This window comes from Equus caballus, chromosome 12, assembly GCF_041296265.1.
Source record: "Equus caballus isolate H_3958 breed thoroughbred chromosome 12, TB-T2T, whole genome shotgun sequence".
Lineage (NCBI taxonomy): Eukaryota > Metazoa > Chordata > Mammalia > Perissodactyla > Equidae > Equus > Equus caballus.
The window spans coordinates 30,442,380-30,461,009 of record NC_091695.1 but is presented as its reverse complement, the minus strand read 5'-3'; the positions used below and the strand labels follow the sequence as shown (position 1 = coordinate 30,461,009).

Below are 18,630 nucleotides of genomic sequence, written 5' to 3'. Positions count from 1 at the left end.
GCACAGTGCGTGCTGCCTGGGAGAGGTACTATGAAGGCCACAGAGAGGGCACTCCACCTCCAGGCCAGGTACCAGGAGTCACTCGAGGGTTAAAGAGGGAGGGACAGAGCCAGAGGCTCCTTTTGGCAAGGTCCCCCTGGATTCAAAGGGAACGGACTGGAGGATTAAAGGCCAGGCCATGGTGTGGGGGCACGAGCTGGCTGCCCGCACCCTCAGCTTAGTCATGTGGGGGCACCGTGAGCAGGTGGGCGCTACGGCGGGCATCCCACACTGGCAGCACCCTATTCTCCTATCTTCCAGCAACGCCACCTCTGCCCCACCCAGCACAGGGTTCCAGCAGGGCTGCTGATCTAGGACCCACCTCCCATCCCTGCCAGGGACAGCATGCCATCTTGGCCTTCTCAAGAACCAACTGCTCAGTGACGGGCCAGTAGTGGAACATGATGGGGGGGGTGGCTCAAGGTCCCCGTTTTCCATTGGATTACGAATTATAAGGCCACATCCAACACACCCGCCCAGAAGTCCAGAAGGACACGGCCGCCACACAGAGGGAACAGCAACACAAGGAGATGACCCTGGTGGTGATGAGACTGTGGACCTGAGGCCAGGCCTGCTGCCCCGGCCCACAGCTCTCCCCGCATCCTCGTCCCTTTATGCCTCAGCTGATATGAGTTAGTTCTCATCCCCTGCGACTCAATGATCTTTGAGGGCTAATGTCCAGGGAGAGAAGACGGGTGTGGGAACCAGGACAGTGGCCGCAGGGCCAGAGAAGGGATGGAATTCGGGGCTCAGCCGGGTATGGCCATGGACGGTGGTGGCAGGGGTGCTCCCAAGAGAGGGAGATGTGGAGACCCCGTGACGGAGCGAAGGAGAGCTGAGGCAGGCAGCTCAGTAACTCAGATCAGGAGAGAGCATGGGGATCCGTGTTAGCAGGCCCTGGGGACACAGCCAGGCACTAGGCACTGACGACACAACTGAGGAGAAAGGGCCAAGGACAGAGGCTCTGGAGCAGACACGTTCAAGAGGGGCTGAGGGAGGGGAGAGCTGGAGAGGGCTCCAGTGAAGCGAGGCCACGCGGGAGCGGCAGCTGGGTGCCGCAGGATGCGGATTCTAGAAGAGCGGGGTCAGCGCAAATGCAGCATGACCACGTGAGCTCCGGACCAGAAGCCATCCACTCGGTGTTCGGAGACCCCACTGGGGGGCTGCGGGCTGGCTGAGGAAGGGGGCCTCGTCCAGGAGCCCAGTGAGGACGGCCATTCTCGGTGAGAAGCAGGCCGTGTGCCCGGGAGCGTCCCCCAGCACCAGGAAGCTGCTCGCCAAGCCGCCCTCTGTAGATGGGCACCTAGCAGAGCTGAGGAGGGAGCCCACGCCGTCCGCGGTGGCGGCACTGCCCCAGGAGGGATGGCTTCAAGAAGCCAGAGACTCACTCACAAACAACGGAAGACCCACCTCATAGACGGGGCTCGAAGGCGGCCTCTCCTGTGCCGGCTGAGGAGCAGGGGACGTGGGCAGGGTCTGCTTCCCGGCTGTGGCCTGCTCCTGTGATCGACAGACACGCAGCACTCAGAACACGCCTAGGACACTCTGGGTCACCAGGCCACCTCCACGGCAACACGGCTCCGGCAGAAAGAGCAGAGAGGACCAAGCACGGAGACCGAACACCAGCAGGTCTTAAGGGAAGTTTGCTCTGAAGTGAAGGTCACGCAGTCAGTCAAGTATTCTCAAGAACTAGGACCTCGGTGGCCCGTAATACTCCTGCTGCCACCACATAAGCCACAGGATTTACTCACTGTGCAGTCGGCAAGGCAACAGTACCACTACCGAGCTACAACCCCCGGCCCACCCAAACCCAACTCAGACTTTTAAAATGGACAGAATGTATTCTGCACGTAGTACGGACATGAATCTTTGGGGCTCAGAGCGAGGACTGTCATGGACAGAATACGGCCCCTAAACAAGCTGACATCCCAGGCCCCAGATGCTGTGAACACGTGACCTCACAGGGCAGAAGGGACCGCAGATGCGACGAAGTTAGGCATCTGAGATGGGAGACAATCCGGGATTATCTGGGTTGGCCCATGTCATCACGGGGTCTTACAAGAGGGGGACAGCCATGTGAGAGAGAGAGCAAAGCAGAGGGTGCAACGCGGACGGCCCCAGAAACTGGAGAAGGCCAGGGAACGTCGTCCTCTCCAGCCTCCAGAACGGACGCAGCCCTGCTGACCTGTTAGGACTTCTGCCCTCCAGCACTATAGACAGGAAATGAGTGTTGTTTTAAGCCACTAAACTTGTGGTCATTTGATCCAGCAGCTACAGGAACGAGTTCTGCCAGCTGGAAGGCTGGATTTTTCTCCAGGTTTCAGACGAGGAGACTGAGCTCCCGGAGAGGGTAAGTCACACACCCAGGGACGCATGCCGGCGAGGGGCAGAAGCGGAATCTGAGCCCTCTCCTCCCCACCCCCCAGGAGAGTCCCAGCACCACAAGTCACTTGGACGCACCCACAAGTACTTGAGGCAGCAGAGCACCTCCTCGAAGGGGCTGTGCCTGGGCTGGGCGGCCGGGCTGAAGGTGGGCTTGCAGAGAGACCGGGAACTGCAGAGGCACAGGGCCACGGATTCGTCTATGAATCACTTATAGAAACATGTCTCCAGGCCATGGGCTCTAGGACAGCCCCTCTCAAAGGTGGCAGGGTATAGGCAGACTCCTTCCCAGAGGCGGGCTTCCAGGATCTGAGAGTCAGGCGTACGGGACCCAAGTCAAACTCTCCTCGCCTGCCAGGAGGGAGCACTCAGAAGACATGTGCTGTCGGGGAGCCGAGTGCTCCAGCGCCCTTCCACAGCCCAGGGGGTTCTGCTGGGAGCAGTACTGTGCCGACGGAGACTCGCTCTCACTGGGGAGGAGGAAGAGAGCAGACGGGTGGCAGGGGCTGGGGACAGAGAAGGACAACACACCCGAAGGGACAGCAGGAGAACCTCAAAAGGAGAGAGGTTAGGTGACGATGATCAAAAGTTTTCTTCTTCTCAAGCAGCCCATCCCTTCTGCATCTTGTGGATGCTGAGGCGACTTAGATGGCAGGGGTCAAACTTCTAAGGCAAAAAATGAGGAGGGCACTATTTGAAAAGAAGACTAAGATAGCAGGAAAAAATGCCTTGTAGTCTGTGAGCGTGTGTTCTGCAATGAAAGAAAGCTAACTTACAAGCAGCTTACTAAAAACTTGAAGGAGACATGTCTAAAAGTTTTCCAGCAATTAAGGAATAGTAAATGGTAACCGTAAAACTTGCTCTTATTCCGACTTCGCCGCACGTGGTAAGACAGCAGGGCTTATTTAACTCACGTCCTCCGCGTCGGCATTTTCTGTCTATTGCATGTTAATTTCCTCGACTATCCACGTTCTCAACATTCCCCCCCATGATTTCGGGCAGAACGTCCACAGAGTTAAACACACCTTTACGGTTTATCAATGTTGCATGCATGACTTCAGACTCTACCTCGTCACTACCCCAAAAAGAGTCATGATGAGTGTCTCCACCCCCATTTCATGGACCAGAACATGAGGCACAGAACAGCGAGCTCATCTGTCACGGGTCGCCCAGTTGGTAGGCGAGAACGTAAGGACCTGAGCCTTCAGACACCAGCCCCCCTAGGACAGGTTGAGGAAGGAGGAGCCCACCCCTCCGGCTCACCTCCCAGGCTCCCGCTCCTACCTTCTCTGGTGGGAAACACTACAAACACTCACAGGAAAAGGCAGCAGACCCAGGCTGCAGACCCCTGGACTAGAAGAGGCCCTCACACGAGCAATCACCTGAAAGGACAGACTGCGGCAGCCTGGACCAGGCCCAAGGAGGAGAAGGAGCGAAGGAGAGAGTGCCTACTCCAGCTCACGCACAGGCGCTACAACACATCCCTCGGGTCACAGCCAGGGCCGACCGCGTCCAGGGGCACCAGCGAGCGTGTCTGAGCAGCAGGTGCCACAGGACCCTCCCAGAACACGGTTCCAGCAGCGAGAAGGGCCCTCGCACACGTGCAGTTAACCCAGCTCTACTTTGGGAGGCACCCACCAAAGCAGATCCCCACGGCCGGAGAGCACAACACGCAGTGTGGGAAAGCTGCCTCTGACCCTCTGCAGGAATAAAGAGGATCTTCCCTCAAAAGGCAAGTCAATTTCTTTCCTGAAAATACACAGGAACGACTCTGCTCCCCATTCAGCTCCATCTCTCCACTCATGCTCCATCTGCTCCTGGTGCACATTCTGCCAACTACCCTTTTTTTTGAGGAAGATTAGCCCTGAGCTAACATCGGCCACCAATCCTCCTCGTTTTGCTGAGGAAGACTGGCCCTGAGCGCACATCCGTGCCCATCTTCCTCCACTTTATATGTGGGACGCCTGCCACAGCATGGCTTGCCAAGTGGTGCCATGTCTGCACCCGGGATCTGAACCAGCAAACCCCGGGCTGCCGAAGCAGAACGTGCGAACTCAACTGCTGTGCTACTGGGCCAGCCCCCCAACTACCCTTTGCCCTGAGCATTTTCCTGGGACAACCAAAGAGCGTGGAATTTCCTCCTGGAAAAACCACAGTGCCGGTAGGGGGTCCGCCAGGACTCACCTGCTTCGACAGGGACAGTCTTCTGATACGTGGAGGCCACCTTGGCGACATCCTCAAAGGTTGAAGCATTCTACCGAGACAGGAAAGGAACATCAGGAAGGCACTGTTCTCTGCTCCTCACACCCCGTGATGGCTGCCACCTCACCCAGACGGCAAAGCCTGCCCTCGACCTTCCCAAAGAGCCCACCGGGGAGCCCAAAGCTTTCGTATCTCCTTCTCTGTTCTGCAAGTTAACTGAGGCATGAAAAGGGTTACGACACACACTTGCTGGTGACGACATGGGTCAGCGTGAGAAGAAAAAGTACACGCGTGAGGAGGGATGGACAGGCGGAGCACAGAGGATTTCTAGGGCAGTGAAAATACTCTGTAGGGCAGTGCAAGGGGGACACATGTCCTTACGCACGTGTGCAAAGCCACAGAACGTCCAGCACCAAGAGTGGACGCTAAAGTCAACCGTGGACTCTGGTGACGACGACCTGTCAGCGCAGGCTCGCAGACTGTACCCAACGTCCCAGCTGGCGGAGGATGCTGATGGTGGCGGAGGTTGTGCGTGGTGGGGGCGGGGGGCATATGGGAAATCTCTGTACCATCCTCTCAAATTTGCTAAAACTGCTCCAAAAAAAAAGAGTAGGAAAAAACCCAAAAGCATATCTACACCTGCGCAATCAGAAACCAGGTGCGGGTTCTGCACTAGCCCTCGCCCCCGGAGAGGACACAGTGCCGCAAGCCTCGCCTGGCCTGACCGTCCACATCCCCCACAAGCGTGAGTACGGGGGCCCAATTCTGTCAGACGACACTTTGAGCGACAGCTGCTCCTTCAAGGCTGATGCTGACGCAGACACTGATGCAGACAGGCTCTGGGAACCACGGGCCATCCTCAGTTTCTTCGTGAGCAACCACTTCCCAGTGACACACCTGGGGCGTGGGACAGTCACTGCCTTCCTGACACAAATCAAGGGAGCAGGGCCCCGAGGACGTGGACCTGAAGTTAGCGGGCACTGTCTGAGGGTGACTGTGAGTGGCAGCTCCCTCCCGTCCAGGCACAGGCTGAGCCCTGCGCGGAGTGCCGCACTCACGGGCCAGGCCCCCACCCTCCCCCAGAGCCCCGTTCTCCCTCCACAGCCACCCCGCTCGGCCAGAGCACAGCTGTCCGCCCACCCGTCTGCCATGCCCAGCCACAGCCAGCCTGAGAGCCCGGCGCCCGGGCCACCCTGGCCCCCCTGCCCCACTCTCCGAGTGCGACCGCTCAGCTGCCCTGACCAAGCGCTCTCCCTTCCCAGACCACCCGCCCACCAGACCGGGCCTCTGCCACCTCTCTCCAGAACAATCTCTTCTCACACTCACTCCCTGCCCTGCCCCCCACCTCCGGATGTCCCATCAGGCTCCTGCCTGCCCTGTGGCTTCAGGGGTAGGGGCGTCAGCACCCTCCCCATGGGCCCCTCCTGTCGCCCCCATCTGCCCAGCCCAGCCAGTTCTCCAGCACGCTGCCCAGAGCCAGTTCTCTGCCGTCACCTGGGGGCTTCCAGCAAACACGGCCCCCAACCTCTCATTCTCACTTGCAGCGTCCCCACCACACCGCGCCCGACCTCCTCCACAGCACGCCCCCATCACCAAGACCCGCTTGCCGACTAGAAGCTTCTCCCTCTCACCGCCCTCCTCTACGCGGCGCCTGCTCCTCCCTCCCCTCGGTCCAGCCTGGCAACTCAAGGTCACGACCTCTCCCAGGTCCCACCTGCTGGACACCCCTCAACCCGTTTCCATCCCCTATAGGGACTTCACACCCGAATCCCTCCACACGCAGCTCACTGGGACCCCGCGCAGCTCCCTCACCTTCCTAAGCCTCAGGCCGCCAACCGCACAACACGGACGCCGTCACACCACCAACAGGAACCACAGTCACCGTCAGACACAGGCTCACCCAACCTCTGCGCCAAGCCACCACGCTGCCTCGGTCGCAGGCCCCCTCGTCAGCCTCTACCGTCCACGGCTGCGTCTCAGTGACCCCACATTCTCCACCAGCACCACCTCACGGTCTCCCTCCACATGCCTGTCTACGGCCTGGGCTCCCCTACACGTTCTGGTCTCTTCCATCTTAAACAGAACCATCCCCTCGGCTGACCGCTGCCCAGCTCACAGGACCACAGTGGGCGGAGCGGGCCCAAGCTTGCCGACTCTACGACTGACCCTCCCCACACGGTGCGGGTCCCTGCAGGCCAGCTTCCCCCAACCTGCCCCCCAACACCCACAACAATGCCCTCACCAGGACTCCCGGGGCTACCACGTTGCTCGCCCAGACGTCGCCCCCACCAGCAGCACTGCTGGGCACAGGTGACCCCCCTGCCCCAAAGCTGTTTACCCTCAGACCAGCACCACCAGACCCTGTGGGCTCCCCCCACCTTGCTGGGTGCACTTCCCAGTCTCCTCTACCAGCCTGACTGCTGCCATCCCCAGGTGTGTCCCTGGGCCCGCTCACCACTCTGCAGGCTCTCCTCGCCTCCGACTTGACCCCGGCTCCGTCCACATCTGTGCAGTGGCCGTCTGCCTCTGGTCCAGCCGCACTCTCGTCCACCTGCCCTGCTGGGTAGCCCACCCCGGACACACCCACAGCCGACTCAGCTACCCACCCCTGCTCCTCCCAGGCGCCCCAGCTCAGCAGAGGCCCACCGCCCACCTGGGGCAGTCCTGCCTGCCCCTGTCAGCCCTTAAAGCCGGGGGCTTTACCTCCCGCCTCGCTGAGGTCAGTGCCGCTCTCCCTCTGCCACGAGCCCCTGCCCGAGCCAGCACCGCACCCTGCTCACACCGCTGAAGCCACCTCCTAACTAGGGCCACAGCCTCGCTGCTTCTCCGCAATCCACTTCCACACTGTGACCAGGGTCTTCTCAACACAGATCCCGTTTGTGTCACTTGCCTGCCAAACCCTTCGAGGGCCACTCAGGACTCATCTGATGAAGAACGAAACCTGACGTACGTAGTCTGCAGGGCTCCCCGAGATGGTCCCTCCCAGCTCCTCACCCCTCGGCCCTCCTCTGCAGTGAGACCCTAACAGTCTTTGCGGCGTCACCCCCACCCCCGCACACACGCTATGCCCCTGCTCTCCAGGCTCCTGGCCCATCTTCCCGGCATGCTCCACCCGTCAAAGCTGAGCCCAGCCTCTCACTTCCCCAGGACCCTTCTGGCCCCTCAGCCTGAGCCCTGGGCCTGCCACATGCTCCCAGGGCCCATGCGTGGTCACGTGGTGGAGCCCCTGGGTGACGGCCTCTGTGTGGTCAGCTGTGAGCCTGACAGCAGCAGAACTCCGTGAGGACTGGCCCTGCTCTCCTTGACCACAGGCCGGGCACAGGACCAGGCAGGACGGCCTCCGTCTTTGCTCAGGAGATACAAGCCACACGTGTCCTCGTGTGGACAACTCCACACCTGCTCTAAGTGTAGACTCTGCTATGGCTGGACCGTACGCTAGAAAAACGGCCGTCTGATACACTTAAGACTGACTCTCAGAGATCCGACACCGTGTGACAAAGTCCCCAGTGAGAAACAAGCGTGTTCCCCGGGACACCCGTGGGAGGCGGTGCTGTGGGCAGGACCTGCCTCTACACGGTCCCTGTCCCGTGGACCTTCCACCATGAACCATGATACAGATGTTCTAGACCCGCGCGCTCCCAGAGCCGCCGCCGCCACGCGTGCCTACTGAGCTCCTGACATGGACAGTGTGACCAAGGAGCTCAATTTCCAGCCGGTTTACCGCTAACTACTTTGGATTCAAACAGCCACACGTCCTCAAGGGTCTCGTGTTGGCCCCAGAGCCTAATGCCTGGCTTCCAAAGGTGGCCCTGCCACTTGCTGCTATGCTGTGGCCAAGCACTGAGCCTGCCTGGCCAGGGACCCCCAAATGCAAAAGGGGACAGGGACAGTCTCTCCCCCCAGCACGACCATGTGGGGTACCGGAGAGGATGTCCGTGACCGGTAGACGAGGCCTGGCATACAGGTCAGCAATCGGCACCATCAGTGATGACACGTGCCCGACTTAAACATTCGTGCTTCTGAAAACCTGAGCCACACCCCACCCCAGACCATCCACGGAGCCGTGCGCTGACACACCAAGAGCTCCACGAATTCCCGGACCTCCTAAATTCCCGAACACGGCAGCAGAAGACACTCAGGCCTGGATCTGGAATCCTTACCTTGTCCATCCGGTCCTTCTGGACCCCGTACTTTCCGCCGAATCCTTTGGAATAGTCTGCAAAGTGGCACAACACAACACTCACACTTAGGCTGAGGACCAGCGAGGTGCCCGGGGCAGAGGCATGCAAACAGATCCAGAAACAGCCCAAGAAGACGCACCCCGAGCAGAAAGAGACCAGAACCGCACCCCGCGCGGTCCTCACTTGCAAGTTGAGTTGGTTTCTACCCGTGGTGTTCAGCACACAGGCGGGGGAGAAGCAGAAAAGGGGTGTGCGCATGCGTCCCGTGCTCTCCTGAGGGACAGAGGGTGCCGTGTGGGCTGGCAGGCAGTGAGCCGAGGGCCCAGCACAGGCGCGGGGCAGCGTGCCACTCCAACAGCACAGTCCTCCACCTGGCACCGCTCCCTCCCTACTAGGACTAGGCAGAGGCTCGAGGCAGCTGTTTTCTTGCTTTTTAAAAGAAAAAAAAAAATTCCATGGGGAAATTCTACCAGCCAACTCTTAGGACGTAGCAACACAGATCTCCGTGACAGTCACACCGTCACACGGCCTTAAGGCCACGCAGAGCCAAGGCCGTCTCCGCGCAGGCTGCCGGATCAGCACCGGATCAGCTGCGTCCGCCGTCCCTCGCCTGAACACGGCCGTGTGTTCCCAACCAGGGGACGGAGCCTACGCTCTGCCCTGGCAAGGAGGACCGTCCTTGTCTTCCACTCGTGTGTCCAGGTTCTAACGGCCAAGTCCGAATTTGGACAGCAATTAAATAACTGCTCTAAGGAGAAATGTGTTCACCGTGTGGACTCCCAACAGATACACCTAGAAATTTCCTGTGTCTTCTTAGCTTCCTGTACATACCGTTTAGCTCTGTGTGGGGAAGTTATACGTAGGTGGTGTCGTCAAAAAAACCAAAACAAACGAAAAACACCTCCCACCCCTGGTCAAAAAAACACCACCACGATGAAACAGAGACCACACAGAACACGGCTGCCCCTGCCCCTGCCCCCCGGTGACCCGCGCCTCTGGCTGAACTAAACATGGTTCTCCCCGTCTCAGAGGCAGTCAGGTGGCTTACTCAGTAGGTAAGTCACGGTCAACAGCAAGAGCTCCAGCAGAAGGCTGCTGGGAGACCAGGGACACCCCGCTCCAGGATGGAGCCACGTTATGGATTTAGGGCAACACACCCTGCAAACTACGGCCATGTCTTGCCAAGCACAAACCCCATGGTGCCAGGGAACAAGTGAATGGGGGTGGGAGGAGTGCAGGCCACCATGGCTCCAGCATACACCTGGGTTTCAACGCCCGAGTGCCCCTCGAGGGCACAGAGGGTGCTGGCAAGGCTGAGGCTGGAAGTCTGTGCTAGAAGTGGCCGCACTGGAGGGGAGGCGGGGGCGGGGGGTGGTGAGCAACGGTGCCTTGCTGGGACTCGTGCTTGGCCAGCCTCTCCTTGTAATCAAACCCCACAGCACAGGAGTCCTGCCTCTCGGGCTGAACACCAAATCTGCCTCCGAAACCAGTCTTATAACCTGGAAACCCACAAGCAACAGTGAAGAAAACCGAGAGAGGAAACACAGTTCGGTTAGAATCGTGGGAGCATGGGCAAGAATCAAGTACATCGTTTAGAGAAAGGAAAAGCTCTGCCAGGCTCAGGGGCTGCAGAGCCAGCTCGCAGGCTCAGCAACAGTCAAAACTGGGCTCAAAGGTTAGAGGGCAAACTCAAACTCTTAACACTCCAGCCAAGATCAGAGACCGGGTTAGGAAATGTATTTCAAGTAATTCGGGAAAGCCACTCCATGCTTTGAGGTTTCTTTCTAGGTCCTACCCACGCTGCAGACAAGAGAACGCATCTCTGCGCATGTGAAGAAAGAGACACGTTATACACGAGGTTACTGCACGGCAACGCGTACCAGCCCCACCTCCATCTGTGCTGGCTGAAAGGACGGGGTGAGTCTGGGGCTCACTCAGAGGTCTCCCGTCCCCACGTGCTACTTTCCCAGGGACATGGTTCTGTCGTGGAAAGCACACACTCCCGGGCAGAGAGGAGGCATCCCCTTCCACAGCCTACAGCACGCTTTATCAGCACCAATTCATGGACTGGATCGCTGTCGGCCCTCTGGCCGCCCGCTGAGGGCAGAAAACAGCATTCCCAGAGCTGCTGCAGGCAGTGACCGGCGCTCCAGAAGCCCAGTGACATGGGGCCTTCTCGCGGGAGCCCTCCCGTGGGAGGGGACGGGGGTTCCTCACTCCTCTAGCTGAAGGGCTGTCTCAAATCACGGGAGGGCTACGACAACCTCCCACACTGAAGACACAACACCACTGCTACAGAGACACGGCAAAAACACGGCACAGTGACGGACCTGGGAAGGGAAATAAACTCGGGAAACGATCCCAAGTAGGAGATTCAAAATGAAGGTACCTTTTTGGGATTCGTGCAGCTGCAATTTCTCCTGGTGATCCCGGCCAAGAGCACATTTGTCTTGTCTGTCTGTCTGCACACCAAATTTTCCGTCAAACCCTTTCACGTAGTCTAATGGATTAGAAAAAGGACACAAACTGGTATTAACGGATAGCCCGGGCAACAGAGAGAAAACATGTTTTTCAACGCACGTCAATACACACAATTCGCTCAATTCATCCCTTCTCTCTCAGATCTTCGGTAAAACTTTAGGTAACACTCATCAAGAGGCCCTCCTCATACAGCGTCTGGAAACTGACCCCATCTGTAATCCCAGCGTTCCGAATAAACGCAGACGGGACCCCACAGAAGCAGCGCCAAGCGATGCAGCTTAAGCAGCAACCGGAGCCCCACAGTCCCACCACTTACACACGCGACACTATTAGCACAAGCGGCACTGCTGGGGTGTCAGAGCCAAAAAAACTGGCAAGAGTCGATCTCTCATGTAACAGCTGTGTTTCTGCTTTGCTGTTTTAAAGCTGGCTGCTTAACTGAGAGATGTCCGTATTAAGGGCTGCTGGTTACGCTCCGTCTCTGCCTGCTGCTCTGGTTACCACCCGTCCCGTTAACGGTCACCGGCTGGAGAGCTGGTAAGATGCAGGCACCTGTCTGGGACTCGTGCTTCTCCGTTTTGCCTTGATACTCAAAGCCGACGGCACTTTTATCCACCTTGTCCTTGTCGATACCGTACTTGCTACCGAAGCCTTCGGAGTAATCTAAAAACAAGGAAAGCAGTTTACAGGCCAGCAACACAACCAGCGAGCAAGCTGTGGATTCCAGCAGGCTTCAAGAAAGTACTTTTAACACTCAATTAAAAAAAATATAAACCAAAAATCTTTTAAGCTCACTATAAGATCACTGATACAGAAAATACCTAAAAGTCTTGCTCATATGTAATAACAGGACTAGGAAGAGTCCTATAAAGACAGCAGATTTATAACTGTAGCATCTTTCCTTCATTCCAAAAGACAGCATGGAGTAACAGTTTATTACAAAGCTTCTGGATCAGCACGAGCCGAGCAGCCGGCTTTTAATGGGTCCCTCTGCTTCATGGACCAGCACAAGGAGAGGCATGCAGGGGTGCCTGCAAAGACAGGATAAACCTGGAATGCCCTCCAGAAACACACGCCCTCCAGAAACGCCAGTGGAATGGTTCTCTCTGCACTAAAGGAGGACTCCATCGTGGGCACGTCAACGCACGAGCGCGCGGAGCAAACCCCTTCCGCAAAGGCCTGGGGCTGCCGAGGAGCCTGCCTGCCCAGGCACTTGGGGCTGTGCCCCCGACCTCCCAGAGTGGCATTTCCTCTGCCCCAGAGGCCTCTTGGGGAGAAAGTCAGTGCAGACTGCAAGGCATCCAGCAGCAGGTCCTGAGGAACTGGGTGCGCGCCGGGTAGAGGAGCACAGGTCTGCTCCAAGGAGGGAGGGAGAGAAGGCAGTGACAGCGACCCCGTGCCGCAGGCCACCTGCTGTAACGGAAGTGACGCCTGCGGCAAAGGGACACTGGGCTGGCCCACGGCCGGCTCCTCGCAGAAACGCCAAGCCAGTGGGGTTTCCAGTGCTGGGTTTTGGTTTTGTTCTTTAAAGAAACCTGGGATTTTTTTAAATACGTGAGCTCTCAGTTTTTATATGTTGGCAATCATTTTAAAAAATCTAAATGTACAGGCCAAACAAAACAATGAGGAGAACCAACGGTTCATGGCCTCTGCAGGAGGGGCTGAATCTAACGCCCTCCACCTACAGCCCTCGCTGGGTGACGGCAGTAAGTGACCCGCGAGGCCGCCACAGCGAAGGAAGCCAGCACAGCTTCTGAGGACAATCTGGCAATCTATCGAAATTTTAATTCAGTGTTCTCTGACCCAATTATATTTCTAGGAATTTACTCTTGAATAACCACTTACGTACATAAGACACAGGGAGAAGAATACTCATGCAGTCGACTTTTAACATCGAAAATTGAAAATAACCTAACTTGTACATTCCACAGAGGAATGGTTACATAGACTACGGGATCTTCCCACCACAAGGACTGAGCAGTCACCAAAAACGCGACAGACCCCTACGCTGACCTGAACGGAACAACAACGGCCAAACATTTGAGTTAAAAAATCGTGTAACTATAACGTGACCCGCCATACACAGGGGAAACGCCCCAGTGCGCATGTCTGTAAGCGTGTGGGAAGCAGCGGCGAGGGGGCAGGCCGCGCGGTGGACGGGCTGCGGGGCGCCGCCCGGGCGGACCTTGCTGCGACTCGTGCTTCTCCGTCTTGCCCTGGTAGTCGAAGCCCACGGCGCTCTTGTCCACCCGGTCGGCCTGCACGCCATACTTGCCGCTGGAGTAGTCTGTGGAGACACGCAGCAGTGGGCATGGGAGCAGATATGAGCTAACCCGGCGCTTGGTTGAACCAGAACAGAAACGACTCGCGGTGTGACTCAGCAAGAGATCAAGCACACATTCTAAAACACACGAGCAACCCACTATCACCCACGCGTGACGCTCGACTCAGTCTACAGCGTCCCTTTCACCTGTTAGGGGCACTTCGTTCCTGATGGCAGACGTGAACTGCGTTCCCACCTCGGAAGTTCACCGTTCAGACACTTTCTGAGCACCGACTGCACGGCAGCGAGCAAAGGTCTGAATCACCACTTACATACACTCAAAAGTGTTTCAAGAATAAGTCTAACAAGATGCTTCCACTACAAGTCAGCTGTGGGGCGGGAACGGGGTGGGGGTAACTTCCAGTTCCTGGGGGGCAAAACCAACTCTGCATCCCTTTGGCTCCTTCTTCCAGCGGGTCTGAAAGTTGCCTCTAGGACTCTGCCCGGCTCCCTGAGCATCTGGGAGCACCTTTCCAACCAGAGGAGAGTCAGGACTGCGCCAGGGGCTCAGCCGCGCTCAGCCACGGGCAGGGGGGCCCACCGATCCACAGCCCTGGGATCTCAGCCCTCGCCAGCCGCCAGCCGGCGCCCGGCTGAATCCCGCGGTCAGGGCCTGGGGGATTAGCCAGGCAGAGCGCCGCGGGGCCCAGGCAGCCCCGCGCCAAGCGGAGCGCCCGGGGAGGGCGCACTCAGTGGTGATGCCGCCAGCGCTGCGATCAGCGGGAAACGGAACCCCCCCCATCCCACCCCCGCCCCCAGGCCCGACACGTCCACAGACCGCGGGCGGAGGAAGCCCCGCACCCGCTCCAGGGAGGCCGCCCGCGGAGATCGAGTTCCTGGTGCCACACTCAGGCGATTCCAACAGAGGAACCAAAAACCCAGAAGCACCTTTCTGCTGATTTCCAACACAGCCAGAAGAGGGATGGCTCCAAATTTAGAGCCTCTCGGCCGTCTGCAGCTGCGCGTGTCGCTGCATTTCCAGTGACCTGATTGCTAAACCTCCCTGTAGGTGCGGGCCTGGCCGCAGGAGCCGCGGCTGCGACGGCCCCGCCCGGGCGCCAGGGAGACCCCGGCCCCTCTCGGTCCTTCCCGGCAGGGCCCCACTCCTACCTCGCCCCGCTTGGACCCAAACCCCTCCCTGTCGGCCCTCCATCCCCTTCCCCTAAACCCCAGGGCCCTGATCCCGTCGCCCCCGATCCCGGACCCCTCCCCGCAGGGCCCCTCTCCTACCTCGCCCCGCTTGGACCCCAGCCCCTTCCCCTCGGCCCTCCACGCCCCTCCCCTAAACCCCTGGGCCCTGAGCCCCTCCCCCCGGATCACACCCCCTCCCAGCATGGCCTCTCTCGCACCTCGCCCCCCTCCGACCCTCGGCCCCTCCACTCTCTCTTCTCCTAGCCCCCGGGTCCCGGGCACCCTCTCAGACCCCAGACCCCCTCCCCGTCTGGCCCTCTCCTCCCCTTCCTCCCTGCAGCCCCGGCCCCTCTCCTTCGGACCCCTAAACCTCAGAACTGCCCCTTCCTCCCCGACACCAGGCCCTCCCCACCGCTCGGCGCCCCGCCCCTCACCCCGCGGCCCCCCGGCCCCCACCCCTCGGCCCCCGGCCCCGGCTCCCCCGCCTGGGGAAGCCTCGCCCGCGCTCCCCCCGCGGCCGACCCGAAACCGCGAGCGGAAGAGCGGCTAGACCGCTGCAGCCGCCGCTTCCTTCCCTTTTCGGGGCCCGGGGGCGCCCCAGGAGCGCCGCGGAGGGGCCGGCCCCCCCCGCCCGGCGGAAGCCGCGCTCGCTCACCGCCGCCTGGCTCCGTCCGGACCCACTCGACTCCGACTCCGGCTCCGGCCCCGGCCCCGGCCCCGGCAGCTGCGCGCCCGCCGCTCCCAGGCGCCCTGCTCCACTTCCGGTTCCTCGGGTGGGGGCGGGGCCTCATCCGGGTCCCGACGAGGCCCCGCCCCTCCCCGGCACGTCGCGCCCCTCGCCCGGCCGCCTCCCTCGCGCGCGTGCGCGGGCAGCGCGGGCCGAGCTCCGCCGGGGTGCGAGCCTGCAAAGCACGCGTGGAAACTGTCTGTTCCTACACGCAGAGTCAATGTACGGAGCGAAGGCTCCAGAAGGAGGTTTCTTTTCTCTTTTTTGAGAAAGATTAGCCCTGAGCTAACATCTGCCACCAATCCTCCTCTTTTTGCTGAGGAAGACTGGCCCTGAGCTCACATCCGTGCCCGTCTTCCTCTACTTTATATGTGGGATGCTTGCCACAGCATGGCATGCCAAGCGGTGCCATGTCCGCACCCGGGATCCGAACCAGCAAACCCCAGGCCTCCGAAGCACAATGTGCGAACTTAACTGCTGCGCCACCGGGCCGGCCCCCAGAAGGCGGTTTCTTGACTGAGTGACTGGGAAGAATGAGGGGTTTGTAGGCTTAATGAGGAAGTCAGAACTGGAAGGAGGGGAACTAACACTGGGGAGGCAGCCTGCGGGGCACGTGGCTTCTGCCCCTCAGGAGAGTGTGTGGCCCAGACCAGCTGGCCACATAGCGATTGTGGATACAAGGTAATCCTTTTAATACAGGATGGTTCATTTTTCCCTGGAAACAGCTTTATGAGTTGAAAATTATTTTTAAGAGCATCTTATTGAGATGTAATTTGCATAAAATATAATACACTCGTGTACAATTCTGTGGTTTTTAATATAGTCACAGGGTGGTGTAACCATCACCACGACCTAATTTTAGAACATTTTCATCCCCCCCCAAAGAAGCCCACCTTGTTAGCAGTCAACCCCTGTGCCCCGCTCCCCCCCCCCCGCCCCCGCAAGCAGCCACTCATTACTTTCTCTCTGTGAGGTGGGTATTGTTGCTTCCGTTTCCCAGATGAGGACAGCCAGAGCTCACTGGGGCTTTCAGCGGGAGGGTGGCGTGAGCCGTTTGTGACACCCAGATCCATCCGGCCTCTCTATGGAGAACAGACTGCTTCAGAGTCACATCCGGCGAAAAGGCAAAAGGCGGCGCCTGTCTCCCCTTTGACACACCGTGTCAGGAGAGTGTGTGGCAGAGACTGGCTGGCCAAGTAGCATGACAGATACAACGTCAAATTTGGAAAGCGAAAAGGTTTAGCCGTGCTCAAAAACAAGTTGAATGTCTCTGTGGACCGGAAGTGAATAGAAATGTGACGTGGGGGGCTGAGGCTGTAGGCCTGCTGGGCCCGGGGCGCCCACCCTGGTCCAAGGAGCCGAAAAGGCAAATGCAGTGAGGACAACCTGCCCAGCCCACACAGGACCCCAGCGGGCCAGCCCCTGTGGCATCCACACCACCACGCAGGGCGGGATAACTCGGTGTGGCAGAGAGTGGATCCCCTGCCCTCCTTCTGGACTCACTGGGCCTCTGGCTGCCCAGCTCCACATCTCCCAGCTTCTCTAGGTGACGGGTGCGGCCACATAGCCAGGATCTCACAATGGAACATCAGAGAGGAGGATATGCACCGCTTTCTGGCCCATAAAAACGCCCGCACGGCTTCCCCCTTACCATAGGTTGGGATGACGGCAAAGATGGATCCGTGCCCGTTGCTGCTGAGACGAATTACAACCAAGGTTGTGGCTGAAAAAATGCAGATACTTACAGTTCTGGAGGCCGGAAGTCTGAAATCAGTTTCATTGGGCCAAAGTCAAGGCCAAAGAGAGACCCCCAAGGAAGAGCCCGCTGCCCCTTCCAGCTTCTGAAGGCCACCTGTACCTGCATTCCGTGCCTCGGGGCCTCTTGCTCGAGTCACTGAGACTCAGGCTTGTGTTGTCACATCTACTTCCTCTCTGTGGTGGAATCTCTCACTGCCTCCCTGTTGTGGGGACCTTGTGATCACACTCAGGACCCAACCGGATAATCCAGGAGAATCTCCAGAGTCCCTTTTTCCATATAAGGTAATATTCACGTGTTCTGACGATTGCCGAATGGACATTCTCGGGGGCCGTTATTCAGCCAGCCACATTAAGGTGACAGGTAGACCTTGGAAGCCATGTGCTGGAGACGGCAGAGCCCCCACTAGCCTGGGTCCCTGCGAGACTGAACGGAACAGATCTTCCTTACCGTCCCCTCCTCCTCCTCTGTCTGACCGGGAACATACACCCTGGCCTGTTGCATGAGATGGAAATGAAATCCTGTGTTTAAGACATGATCTGCGCAGTCAATTTGTTACAGGTGTCTGGCCCACCCCAATACAGAGAGCTTGGAGGCGAGTGCAGAACAGGAAGACGGGCAGGGCCCCACACCGAGGGAGGAAGAGAAAAGCAAAACAAAACACTTCCCACTTGTTATAAACCAATGTTGCCGCAATTAAAAAAAATAAAGTAGGGGCTGGCCCCGTGGCCGAGTGGTTAAGTTCTCACGCTCCGCTGCAGGCGGCCCAGCGTTTCGTTGGTTCGAATCCTGGGTGCGGACATGGCACTGCTCATCAAACCACGCTGAGGCAGTGTCCCACATGCCACAACTAGAAGGACCCACAACGAAAAATATACAAATATGCACTGGGGGGGGGTCTTTGGGGAGAAAAAGGAAAAAAAAATCTTTTTTAAAAAAATAAAGTAAAAAATATTTTAAGAAACACTTCCCACTTAAAAGGGAAAAGAGTTAGAGGGAGAAAACTCCCCAGGCTCTTGCTCTCTGGAGTCACGTTTACCATGGAATTATTCCCCTGCTAATTTTTCATGCCCCACTTTGCCATGTCCCTTCTAATTCAATTCCACACTTCCTCATGGTCCTACTATGATCTCATGATTATAGCTTTTCTTTTAATGAACTTGGAATCATTTGTGGTGGAAAGGACCTAGTGATCATCTGTTTCAATACCATTAATTTCCAGGTGGGGACTAGAAGCCAGTGGATCTAAGAGATTTGCCCAAGATGACACAGCTGGCTGGTAATATAACCTGACAACAGTAAATTAGATATGTGGACACTTTTACAAAGCACTTTCATTTTAGACAAATACATACATGCACTTTCTCAAATACCTAACCTGAATCAATCATCTCAGCAGTCCTATGAG

The 18,630-nt window shown here is 58.2% G+C and overlaps 2 protein-coding genes across 5 annotated transcripts in view; both read right to left on the bottom strand.

Moving 5' to 3' along the window:
- The window catches only part of LOC111775940 (liprin-alpha-1-like), a 100,945-nt gene extending 95,625 nt beyond the window's left edge, over positions 1 to 5,320 (bottom strand). Inside the window, exons 1-2 of the mRNA XM_070229133.1 lie at positions 5,009 to 5,320; positions 4,606 to 4,675 (exon numbers count right to left, since the gene is read on the bottom strand). Coding sequence (XP_070085234.1) covers positions 4,606 to 4,675; positions 5,009 to 5,175 — 237 coding nt within the window. The 5' untranslated portion in view covers positions 5,176 to 5,320. The remainder of the gene's footprint in view (positions 1 to 4,605; positions 4,676 to 5,008) is intronic.
- A 484-nt stretch (positions 5,321 to 5,804) lies between these two features.
- On the bottom strand, positions 5,805 to 15,545 carry LOC138916663 (src substrate cortactin-like). Of its 4 annotated transcripts, XM_070229730.1 has the most exons (6): positions 15,395 to 15,545; positions 13,471 to 13,572; positions 11,838 to 11,948; positions 11,194 to 11,304; positions 8,784 to 8,839; positions 5,805 to 7,182 (listed from the first exon to the last, which is right to left on the bottom strand). In XM_070229730.1, the coding sequence occupies exons 1-6, from the start codon at positions 15,528 to 15,530 to the stop codon at positions 7,075 to 7,077; spliced, it is 624 nt and encodes a 207-aa protein (XP_070085831.1). In that variant the 5' UTR covers positions 15,531 to 15,545; the 3' UTR covers positions 5,805 to 7,074. The 4 variants fall into 4 exon arrangements, with proteins under 4 accessions (XP_070085831.1, XP_070085829.1, XP_070085830.1 ...); XM_070229728.1 differs by lacking the exon at positions 5,805 to 7,182 and having other exon boundaries at positions 7,514 to 8,839; XM_070229729.1 differs by lacking the exon at positions 5,805 to 7,182 and having other exon boundaries at positions 8,698 to 10,303.
- Positions 15,546 to 18,630: the final 3,085 nt, after the last annotated feature.